The sequence below is a fragment of the Strigops habroptila genome, chromosome 7, assembly GCF_004027225.2.
Source record: "Strigops habroptila isolate Jane chromosome 7, bStrHab1.2.pri, whole genome shotgun sequence".
Lineage (NCBI taxonomy): Eukaryota > Metazoa > Chordata > Aves > Psittaciformes > Psittacidae > Strigops > Strigops habroptila.
The window spans coordinates 52,784,480-52,797,617 of NC_044283.2; the positions used below are offsets into that span (position 1 = coordinate 52,784,480).

General features: G+C 35.9%; 1 protein-coding gene across 1 annotated transcript in view; it reads right to left on the minus strand.

Moving 5' to 3' along the window:
• Positions 1-441: 441 nt before the first annotated feature.
• Positions 442-13,138, minus strand: part of TACR3 (tachykinin receptor 3) — a 31,136-nt gene continuing 18,439 nt past the window's right edge. The window contains exons 4-5 of the mRNA XM_030491973.1: positions 3,623-3,819; positions 442-757 (exon numbers count right to left, since the gene is read on the minus strand). Of these exons, the coding sequence (XP_030347833.1) occupies positions 442-757; positions 3,623-3,819 (513 nt within the window). The remainder of the gene's footprint in view (positions 758-3,622; positions 3,820-13,138) is intronic.

A 13,138-nucleotide genomic window follows, 5' to 3' on the forward strand; every position in this document is an offset into this window, starting at 1 on the left:
ACTTGGGGCTTATTATGTCTTCACTACAAAGAAATATTTTATCAGATCTCATGTAATTTTGTTACTGTAAAATTAATAAATTCATAGTAGAAAATATCATGCATTTCAGCTTTAATAAGGAGTCTGTTACACTACAGTGAAACATAAATGCCACAGGTCAGATAGAGCTGAAACAATATATTTTACGCCATTGGCTTGTTTCAGATAATTGCTACCAACATTGCTGTGTAAAAGTGTGTGCTTTCAAACTGATGCATACATATGTCTTGAAGTTCCTCTTTCTTTCCAAAGCAGAAAAGCGATGCGTAAAAGTCTCATGGTATTTATAGCTAGGGTTTGTCAGTGGAATTATCTTTGCTTTCCTGTCATATGAATATCTAGTCCCAAAGTAGGAAAGCATTGTCCAGTGCTGCCCCTCTAGCAGCTGTCACCATTAAATGCTCAGGAATAATCATCTACTGATGTGTGCAGTGAACTGTTGAGACTTGAGGCTGTGGAGACAGTCTTGGAATTCTTCCGTGAGCTGCCATTGAAACTCGTGTCTTTTGGAGCTGCTCTTTTCTTACGGCTGGCATGGGTGTTGTCTCCATCGCTGGTGTCGAACACCACTGTCATGCTGGACTCCATTCTGGACACAGCATATAGGCTGCTTTGCCGAGTGGGATGAAACCTGGCTGCTTTGAGCTCTAGCTCATCATAGCTGGACATCTCAATGAAGGGGCACCAACGGAAAGCGCATTTGAAGCCAGCTCGGAACCTGGGAGGAAAGATGTTTGGTGAAAGCCTGTGTTGTGACCCAGCCACAGGCCTTCATCTGAAAATATATATACTGTGCTGACAGGACACTGACTTAGCTAATTATCTTGTCCCTAATCCTCTTTGTGGTGAAGTTAGTGGGAGTTTCCTTGACTAAAGTCTGAGTAACGTTAAAAAAGATAGCAATAACAGCTCATTTCTGTTTCGGATTTTCAATATACTTTCCCTGCATTTTAACATTGGTATTTTCCTTGTACTCAATTTCCCTTCCTTTGCCTGTGCCTAAATAAGTAAACACCAGCTTTCATAGCACTGTCTTCACAGAATATTTTTTTTTTGAGCGGTGATGAAATTTGCACCAATATTTTCATTTTCTCTCAGCAAGGAACTTTGTAACATTCTTTTCTGTAAAATACCACCCCAGCTTCCAGATTCCAATATCCCTTCTGTGTTTCTTTTTCTAACAGAGATGCTTGAAAGGGAATGATGTAGTGACTAATAATTGTTCATATCACATATTTGGAAAATTATAGTAACCAAAGAAGATCCTAGAAAGTTGAAAACTGAATGTGAACGATGTACAAATGGGAATTCTGGGGCTTTAGCACATTAGTGCTTGCAATACTCAGACAGTGTTATTCAATTCAGAGGGAGAAATTTACTATAAAAACTACTGTTACTTATTGTGTGTATGCATTTTCAGAATAGAAGTTAAATGTTAGATAAGCAATTTGCTGTATATTTATGTGTAACCTGAAAAAGAGCACCTTTTCGCCTAGGCCTAAAACTTCTCAGACTTTCTCACTTGTCTTGCTCCTCTTGTTTCTGTTTCAATGATCATCCATGTTGTTTGTTGTGCCTGTAAGCTTTTTGGAGCAATGGTTCAGCTACCACAGTGATGACTACAGATAAAAATTTAGATTGTTTTCGGTGAAAGTTGAATGATCTCAGAGAAATAACTTTATTCCTCTCCAGTTTTTCAAGTTTGTCACAGGACTGTCACATGATGACAAATGAGCAGATAACTTGCTATTCAGTGTTTCTCTGTTCAGATAGAATTATGGAATTCAAAAAAAATATTGAAAGAACCTCTGATGGGAATGGATTTAGTGAAGGAGACTGTAAAACCTAAACATCTTTAGAGTGTATTATTTTTTGTCTCACCTCCTCTTTCTTATTCAGGGCATATTTTTATTTCATCTTGAAGTAATGCCCTCTTTATCTAGATACATAAGTAATATCCCAATTAACCTGAAGGATGAGGCTGGGGATAGGTGTTGTAACACTGTCTCATATTAGATCCAGCAGAGGTAACAATACTGCATGAATTAATCTGACTCCCAGCAACAGACTGTATTTCCCTGCTGCATGAAAAGGAAGCAGACATTCTGACTTCTTGATTTCAATATGGAGCTTAATTATAAGAAAACTTTCACCAGTATTTCCTCCTTGCATTACATTCTGTACAAGATGACCTTTAATGTGTCTCAAAATTATGAAATGTTTGTTGATTGTATTTTTTCATCCAGATGTTTAGTTTTGCAGTGTATGAGTGTCAACACAAGCCATATGAGACATTAAATTTTTCTGAATAACATCTTTCATGATTCTGCATAAAAAGTTTTTGAAGAAAATGGCAATGTTTTAGAGGTTTTATGGTAGTAATTGAGAAAATATGAGGCATGATCCTTCCTTGCCTTTGATTTTGCAGACATTGGACATCCAGAGAATTCTGATTTCTGTTGAAATTAGTGGGAAATTTGCCATTTGAGTTAGGGTATCATTCTGTCATATGAGAACTTTACCTTTTCTTTAAACAGTTGTAATCATCAAAAGGGGCAGAAAGGTGTATGAAATTGAGCATTACCTTGACATTTTAACAGACGATGAATGTTAAGCATCATAAGCTATTCTCATCAATGAGGCAAACTCCAGTGTTTTCACACCAATAAAAGCTTGGCAGGATTTGGTCACTTCATTTTCAGTTAGACTCCTTTTCACAGGTATTGCATGATCCTTAGACGGGTTTTATAAATATTCAACAAAATCGGCATAAAACTTGTCAGCAATTACGCTTGACACTGGCTGCTCATTCAAAAAAGATGTCAAATAATATTTAAGATTACTTATTCAATACTGATTCATACTGACTGCATTACGAGAAGTAATACTGAAAAACAGTATGGCTAGGATGACGTTTGTTTAGATCCTGGTCCTACAAGCTGAAATGAAAAGCATGAGTTCATTCTGCAATTCAGTAGTCTCAAACCACCAAATATTTCACCAAACTCAACAGCAGTGCCTTTGAAATTCAGAGCATAATGTGTTGCTGTCAAACACTACTGTAATTCAGTATTGAGTAGTATTTGTTTTATTGGCCTGTTACAGACCTCGGAGCTCAGTAGAAACCTAATGGTGAAGTATTAAAATACGCAGTAAACCACGTTTTATATTATATCCTTCCAGTATTGCAAAACGAATTTGTGGCTACCATTAGTTAGTGAACATACAGATTCCACTGTATATCGCTAACGATTGTCTTTACTTCTTTATTTTAATGTTTTGCAAGCCAAAAAATATTAAACTGCTATAGATTTTAAATTTTGCATGTGGAAACAGAAAAGGGTGGTTTCTGAATACTGAATTCTGCTCGGAAATTAAACTAATGTAACTACGGGAACTGCACATTTGGTTTTTGGGATTCATTTCAAGTACAAACCTAAAGGAAGGGTTTTTTTGTGCTTTGCTTTCTTTCCCACTAACTGAAAATTATTCAAATGAATTTTTTTTTGTCTTTTATCCCATTTAAACCATTTATATTTTCATTGAAGTTATGCATACCAACTGTTTCATAACCAGCTCTTACCTCTTATTAAGACAGCAGTAGATAATGGGATTGTACATTGTAGAGCTCATGGCAAGCCAAAAGCTGGCCAAATAGATTTGCTGAATGTATTTCCACCGATTTAATTGTTGGTAGATTCCAGTAACTATGAAGTAAATGTGGTATGGCAGCCAGCAGATGGCAAACGTCAGCACAACCACGATCATCATTTTTACCACCTGAAAGAAGGATGTAATAATGCTATTTAATAATATACATTAGATTTTTTTATTTGGACTAGCATTTCAACATCCATTAATGATTTTCTTGCACTTGATTAAAGTTAGTCAAAGCAAAGAATGAATATGCTTTTATATAATTTTCCTTTAATCCCACATTCCTAAATTTCTGCTTATTTTTTTCTTTTTCTTTTTTTTCTTCTTTTTTTTTTTTTTTTTTACTTGGCTGAAGATCCTCCTTTTCCTGAGAAAAATAACGTGAAAATCTTCTCTAACTTCATTTGTATTGATTCTTCCAAGTAATATATTTCCTTACTTGTGTTTGGCTATCTAAAATGCTACTTTTTTCTGTACGCCTAATCATGGGATAAGGTTACAGGGTGTTTTGGACACCTCATTTTGGCCTTTATTGACCCTGGTATCTTTCTCTGTAGTGGTCTGCAAGTATATTTCTTATCCCATTTATTAGAAGTCATTGGAGTAAATACAAGGTTGTAGGAAATGAGCAACTGCAGTATCCTGCTTAATTTCAGAGGATAACAGTTTCCTCTGCTGGTGATCATTATTTGTTGTTTTCTGCAGTCATCATAACATTTGTTAGCTACCATAGTTTCCATTAAGCACAAATCAAAAGGACCTCTGTTTTGCACTTGAAACACAGAAGAAAAGTTGCAAGTCACGTAAAACTTTCACCCCTGTCTTTCCCTCTTCACCTGTGCCAAATACTGGTCCACCTGGCATATTCAACACAATATGTCACACATTTACATAACAGATTTTTTTTGATTCATAAGTAAAATGAAACCAGACATGATAGATCTGTGCTGGGAGGTCTCTTGTTCATTTGTACTGTCAATACCGAGGAGTAATCGAGATTGCTATCGACAGCTGTTTTGTTTTCATTTCTCTGCACAAGGTACTGTTTCCTACTGCTTGTAGTTTTGCCAGGAAAAAGAAAAAAAAAGATGCCATTTCCCATACCTACGTGCCTTAGGTTGGTATTTTTATAAAATTTCAGGTAACGTAATTAAATAATTTTACGTGTTTTATGTATAAATGTTATGGTGCCATCCATATTACATCTTCCTGTGGGAAATACAAAGCAACTTTTCATTTAATATCTGGCACCAGTTTACAATCTTTCCTGCTGGGTGGATCTGTGCTGTACAAGACAATACTTATTATTACTGATACACATACTGATCATCACTTGAAGATACAAAAGGGGCATCTGTCCACACAAACCCCAACATTATTGCTATTTGGTTCTTCTAAGGCACTTTTCATCAGTTAACTGTAAATCATTGCAGAAGGAAGATTATAAGGGAAGGCAACACACCAAAACATAGTATCACTTTCACCTTAGGTGAGTGTATGTATGTCTATATCTAGACATGTATAGAGGTACATGGGACTGTATATAAGAGGGTTTTTGGGGGAAAGAAGAGGTTGTGACTGTACATGAATAGACATTTCTGGATTAAATTCCGTATCTGAAATGACAACACAAATATATGTTGGCAAATCACAGTTGATCATTAAATGGCATGTCTTTTCTACTCCTTTGGATCTAGCTTCCATGGCTTTTTCTGCTAGGATTTACACCTCTGCCTTGCACACATTGTACGGGTAGAAGACTTAACTCCATAGTTTTACCACAGTACTTAAGCTCTCTGTCCATTGACTTACAAGTGCACTTTGCTTTTTGCTATGTTTTTATACCTGCCAGGAATGATAAGTATTACTTCAACACCATTCAGGATTTTTGTAATTTCAGAATGCTTGAAAGTCTAATTACTTGCCTTCATATCTAATTAGCAAGTCTTGCAGTACCAGCTGTGCGTGTGAAATTATTCCTACAATTATTTATCATTGAAATATTGTAGGTACTAAATGGAAGGATTTTTGTCTCCAAGTTTTCAAAGTATAATCAGACAAATCCATATTTATAGTGCACATTTCACCTGTGCAGTGCTTGAGAATTGAAACAGTAGAGCTTTCCAGCAGTATATGCAGTTTAATGTGGTTGAACACTGTGCCAGGCATGCCCTAGAGCTGCTAGAAATCACAGTAAGAGAGCAGGTTGCCAGTTTGGCATACTAAATTGTGTTAACTACATTTTCAAAAGAAAGTTGTTTGTCTTTTTCTAACATCCAAATTCTTGTTAGCTAGCTGTGTTGCACTGAAGGGCAGGACAAGCCATACTTGAAAAGCCTAGTTAAAGGTATTCTAAAGCTAATAAACCTTCACAGTCTGTACAAATAATAGCTTTTTTATTTCAACTGCTGCATTCAAAAATTAAAACACAAAATGAACTAAGTTTTGGATTACATTACTACTAAATATTTCAGGTTTTCTTCAGAGAAACAGAAATCCCGAAATAACTATTTCCAGTATGACACAAAGAAAATCCTCAACAAAAAATTTTTTGTCAAAATTTCAGGCAATTCAATTCTTATTTTAAATGATTTAACTTTTTTTTTGTAATTAAGTTTTGAAGTGACAAATGCCAAATCACCTACACAAAAATCACATCTTTTCCTGCAAAGTTACTTTTTTGTTTAAAACAAAACACTCATCTTTAAAAACATTGAGATCAGCATAAAATTTTCTTGTAGCTTTTTGTCTGGAAATCCATGATTAAATATTATGTCATCATCATCCAGAAAGCAGAAATTCCTGAAGCAAATAGTTAAACTAAACAACAAGCAAAAGATGATGTTAGATGGCCATTAGTGTTTGATTTGATTTGTGAAGTGACAAGTCACTGGAATGACAGACAGTGAAGCACACTACTTTCTTAATTGTTCCATTTACAGCTGGTTTTAATAAGTAACAAAAATCAGCTAAAAATTTAAACTGTAATTTTTCTCTCAGATAAGGTTGTATTAGTCTCAGTTTCACTGAAGTGAGTGGTAATATGCTGATATATGTACATTTAGGGGAAGACGTGATGCAGTTGAATGTGTAAAGTGTGTTCTCCTGGCACAAAAAAGTGCTATTTTTTCCAGCAAAAAAGGTTGTTTAAGAAAAGTACAATGCACTCACTGATATATTACCTAAGAAAAAGCGAAGTGTGATGTTGCAAGTCTGTGTGGCATAAAATTGTTTAAAACACAGGGCAGCTACAGTTGAATTTGAAGTTAACCACAGAAGTTACGGGAGGAATGAAAAAGCACTAGTCTGTCCTTGTTTCATTCACTAAGAATGAATGTATGTTGGCAGAAATGGAGGAAAAGAAGAATAAGAGGAAGCTGAAAAGGAGGGAGATTATTCCCAATTTCATTTCCTCTTTCAGAGGCAGGCACACATACTGTGCAAGGCCATACCATAACACTTTATGATTGCAGTTGTCTGTACCTCTAATCTTTCCATTAAGTTTCATTTCTTGATGATATCAATAACCATGAACAGAAACTGCCTTCAAGGTCTATAAACCCAGGGCACCTTTATTTTACTTGGTATAAATTCTGATGAATGAATGCTAGTAAATCATTAAGCTCAATTAGGGCACAGGGAAAAGAAGTGAAACAGGCCAAGTATGAATTTGCTGCAAAAGCTTTACTGTCTTTTCCCAATACACTGTGATATTTCACTAAAAAATCTCCAATGGCACTTTGCAGGTTCAACTGCAGAGTTTAAAAGAGTGCCTCAATGGTTTTTGGGTTTTGTTTGGTTTGGTTTGGTTTTTTTTGTGGGGGGTGGAGTGCATAGACCTGTAGCTCTGACAATACAAAGTTCTTGGATTTAATTTCCTTTTAATATGCCTGTTCTGTTTTGTTTTTTGAGGTATCACCATTTTTCAATTGCTTTCTCCTCTGTTCTGTGTTGCGTAGAATTCATTAATAAGGGTTTGCTCTTGGGGGTTAGGAAACATTTCTAAAGCAAGCAAACCAGAAAATTACTGAATTCGGTAGTGCTTAATGTCTAACTCTGTTCCTGCCACCATTTCACCACGGAGCTTTCAAAAATTTATGACTGCAGTGAACATTGTCTATCGGTATCCCAGTGGCACCATTTTCCTCTGGTGTTCTGCTCCACCTTCCTTTGTGTATTATGGGAAGCATGGGCAGAGGAAAGAGTTTTTCCTGTGTCCCAGGACTTTAGTTAAAATGCGTTGTACTGAGTCTCTCAGTTGGGCAACCTTTAGGTGAGTCTTGAGGCTAGATTTGGAATATGATAGAAAATCAAAGTGGTTTATATTTTGATTTTCATCAACATGTTGTGCTGATATGGATGTATTTCTGCCTATGACTAAGAAAAAGCTGTCATTAGAAAAAATTAATTTATGTGCTTTGTAGTCCTGCCCATTCCTTTAAACCTTTCCTGAGTAAGAAGCATTCTTTCATTGTTAGAATGCAATCAGTAAATCCACTTCCCAATCCTGGCAGACGTACATGGCATTTATACACTAAGCACCAGAGAGAAGGGAAGCACCATTATGTCTTTTGCTTCTCCACAATGCTTACTTGGAGTAAACAATCTTTTGCAAGAAAGTTAAGATTCAAAGGTCTCTGTTAGTATGGAGATAGGACTGATTTCTGAGATGCCAAGTGCTGCGGGTTTTCATATTATTTTGACAAACTCAAGGATTTTCTGTGCTATTTTAGCACAGAGAAAAGACAGATTCTTAATAGCTGAAAGAGATGCACATTTAGAATGAGAAGGAATCAAAGAGCTTGGAAGTCTTTCAGTCAGGTAAGGTGCTTACCAATTCCAGTACTCAACAAATAATTTTATTCTTCCAACTTATACTTTCTTTTTTTCAGTTGCTTGAGATAAAGAAACTACATTTCAGTTTGCATAATCCCTTGCTACAGACCGAATCCACAATCACTTTCTTTCCTATTTAAGCTGTAATGCTGAAAAAGATACTGTTCTAGTATGTAGTAGCTTTGAGTCAGATTGCTGTCTTACAAATGCTAAAATGTGGGATCCCCCCCCAAACAAAACAATAGTGACATTTTTCATGAGCAGTCTTAGCTACTGGCATTTTAAAATTACGCTTTTCTAATGTTGCATGGAACACAGCTTTGACAGTGACAGTCTTGATATTGGCTTCATTTTATATATCACAGAGGAGATAGATAGAAACTGCTGGATTGGTACTGAGCTAGCTTTGGGGATTGTTTTACACTGTTCTAGGTAAGATCATACTTGGAAAAAATCTGGGATTTGCTGAACTAAGGACTAATAAAATAGGGTTTAATTCCCCCAATCAAAGGGGTGCTTCCAAGGTGGGGAGCACATGTGCCTCTTTGTGCATGTTTGCACAGTTCCAGAGTGGGCACCCTCTCAGTATGTAAGCAAAGTGCTCCTACATCACCATGGCAGTCACTTTTGTCCATGGAGCACAAGCACAAATGGATCTACAAGGTGAAAACATTCATGCACCATGAATAAATAAGTGGTGGACAAGGTTTGTGGCAATATAAGTCTCTTACATAGTCTGCTGTTACATGGCTGATTTGGACAAACTGCAACCCAGATGCTTTCCACCTGTATCTGTGTGCTCCAGGATTTGGTTCTCTTTGCATACATAACATGGAGAAGTGTATATTTAGATGTACAGCCTTGGCAGACCATCACCTGAATAAAGGCCAAAAAATGCTGCGTTTATTACTGTCGGACTTTTATAACACATGTATAGGTTGTGATTCAGTATAGACTAGGGTGTCATCTGTGAAGATTTGGCTATTCCTTGAAGTCTGTAGTACAAAGCTATGTAGAGTAGTTGATTTCAGCTGGTGTTTTAATGGAATTTAGGATAGTCAAGTTATATTGATGTTCTGTTATATTAAAGAGCTTGACTCCCTTATGCCATTTTGAAAATGGAATATAGCGTATGTAAGTTGTTAGAGATTGGAATGCTGGTCCTTATGCTGGGAATAAGATAACGTTAAGAGAAAAATACGTGTGAGTGGCTACATGTGAACTGTTCATGCAGCAGTTCTTAGAGAGACCATTTGTTCAGATCCTGTCCTGTTGCTTACTTCCATAACCTATGAAAGAGGGGAAATATTCTATGCAAGTGTTTCAGAAAATTATTTAATATTGTTTGGATGCCTTTTTGTAATATTTACTTGTAGTTCTGTAAGAGTTCACCTGTTTATCTAGTAAATATCTAGTTATTTCTGTTTATCTAGTAAAAGCTTTTTTCACACAGTAATTTTGAGTGATTTTTGAATTTACTTGTGACTGTTCCGACCCTGACTTGGAAAAGCGTGTCCTGCCGTCTTACTTGATTTGGCTTCTCGCACTGTGTGATATTTCAAATTCATATTCAAAAGTGGTTCTCATGATATCATTATTCCTACAGTCCCATATTGGTTTGAATAGTATTTTCTTTTCAGATGGAAGTCTAAAGTTATCTACTTTTTCATTTTCTCTTCCAGTGTTGCATATACTATGTTAACTGATTAAACAGATGCATTTGACTGTAAATGTATATGGGATGTCTACTTCTGCTGTCAAAATATATATATGAAAAACTTTGAAAATTTCCTTATGTACTTAGGCTGGTAAACCTGACCATCTCTTTAGTAAGTCCTGTAATAGTGTGAGTCACTAGAAAATATACAGGTTTTTTTCTGTTTTTACAGCAAATTTGAAAAACAATTTTGATATTAGAAATATGTGGCCTTTAATAAATCATTATCGTAGTAAGAAGTTGAAATGACACCTCAAGCTGTGTTAGGAGAAGCAATGAATGCAGGCAGAAGCTTATGTATGGAGGAGTGAAAATTGCTGAAAAAGGTGCACAGTGATACATTATCATAAAGTTAAGAGTTAGAGGTAAGTGGAACTGTAAAGAAAACAAAAAAAAGTTAGGAGAGTATTTTCTGTTCTTCTGTGTTCTTCATTTTCGGACAAGGCAATGGCATCTGCACGCTATTTTTTCAGAAAACAGTTGTATCAGAACTGCATCCCTTGACAAAGACGACAATAACTGATTGATTTTATTTACAGTGTATGATTATTCCCTCTTACAGGCTAAGTAAAGTTGGAAGAGGGATTGGAACAGGTTAGATAGATAGAAAAAAAAAGAGGGTGGAGGCAAAATCTGTGAGCAAGTCTTTGCAGTGAATATAAAGAACACTTTGGCCTAGTAAAATCTGATAGTAATGTTATAAACCACCTATGTAAACTTTAGTCATGTATGACAATATTGAGACTATAATTCTGTCTTATGAAAATTGGAACTGCAGGAGAATAAATGATGTTCAGCTGAACATCAGTGAGTCTCATGCCAGGATCTTTAAGAAGAAGGGGTAATGCCTGCCAAGTCCCCACATGTAGTGAAAGTTCAGAAGTTCGAAAGATCGATGTCAGGCAACTTTAAGTGGGTCAGTCCCTGAGACATTTGATCTGTTACAAAAAATAGAAAGTATTGGTATTAGTCTCCGGCAGTCCTGAATTTCTAAAAATTTCATCTTTGACCCTTAAAGATGCTAAGTATGACTTTGTGTTGCCCAACCTGTAGTGTGTACAGTGAAACTCTTTGAATCCTTTCTTCTTTGATGTTGCTTTCAGAAGGATTCAGGGTGCATATGGAGTCACACATGAGGAGTGATGAGACTGTCCATCAAACTACTAACAACTTTCCTAAGCTTCAAATCTTCTATTGGCAAATGTTTCTTCTTTTCTTCCGTTCACTACCTTCTTAACATTAAATACCATTTCAAACAATCCTAACCAAACATCCTCTGTACTGTATCATTGCATAAAATGAAACATGCAGTCAGCTATTTTATATTTCTCCTTCATAACAAGTGCACAGACTTTCCATATGTCTAGATATCTGCATGCTAAATAGCAAGAAAAACAGATGATTTCTTTGTTTTAATAAAGGAAAAGCAATAGCTCTATTATCAGAGGCAGGCTGAATGATAGCTTTATTTGGATTCCACTCTATCGTCTTTCCAAATACCAGGTATTTAATAAATCCTGCTGGAGAGCACAACAGTGGAACTGAAGAGCTGTCATGGAGCTCTGCCAATAAAGTCGCTGATGCAGTTACAATATATCTGCCCATAATTTAATCCCCTTGTTCCATGTGTTGAAGGCATGCATTCCAGTACTCTCATCCTTTAATTAAGGATGCTACTCCTTGTCTCTTGCCAGTTCCTCACTGGCTGGAAGGACAGTATTGGTGATAGCACTCTTAATTGATGAGTGAAATCTTTTCCTGCTTATGCCCTGTAGGAAAGGTAATTTTGTAACTTTGAAAATACACTTTTGGGTAAGTGACAACAGGCATGGCAAAGACTGTAATGGTAATGTTGGACTTCTGTGGATTATGTTAAAGAGCCAAATGCTGATAATTTAAAATGCTTTTAGCATTTCTGGAAATCAGTCCAATAATTTCATTTTGGGACAAATATGTAAAGCACATGAAAAATCATGAGGATTTTCCATCATTTTCTGTCTAATCACATTCCAGATAATCTTTAAGCTGTTACAAAGCAACAGTAGTGATAATTCTAGTCAAACTGCATTTTGCTTCCTTAAGAGAAGCTAGCATTTTTCCCTCTTAAAAAAGCTATGTAAAAGTGAAAATAAATAACAACTTTGGTTTCATAGGAGGCATTGCACATCATACTGTAAAGCTGCCTAGGCATGTCTACCATTCTGACAACTGAAACTTGCCATAAAAATTTTGCACTTGCCTCTTACGAGTCTGAAGGTATATGAATGAGAAATGATCCTAATGTTTCCTTTCATGTATCCTTTGCTGTAACAACTTTTTCTGTGTAATATGTGGGCAAAAAACACTTTAATATTGCTGACAGTGTCCTAAAAGAAATGGAAACATCAGTGTCCTCCAGTATTTGCAGAAGATCTCCTATTGTCTCAGAACTCAAGATGCTGCACTCTGCTACTGCTACAGTGTCGTAGCCTATACCACTGCTCAAACATATTCACAGTGTCAGGAAGCAAACTGAGCAACTGGAAATGTGCTCATCATTGTGAGTTAGAAGTCCCTGTTCGGGTTCCATTTCTTCAAATATGAAAGGTTAAGTGCATTTTAGTATGAAAAATTGTCAGAAATAAAAAGCAGAAGGACTGTTTTATTAAATAAGTTATTTTAAGAAAATGAATGTTATAAGAAAGAAACTTTCATGGTACTGTAACATCATGAAAACTGGACTGGAAATAGTAAAATAATCAGTTCATAAGCAATCCACAGTCTTGTTAAATTAGGCAAGACTTACAGTGAAAAAGATTGAAAGAAAGTAACTGGGAAAAAATAATTTCTATTTCCCACCAAAGGTTATTGATTTAAAACCTAAAATATTTAATATGAGCAGGCCGATCA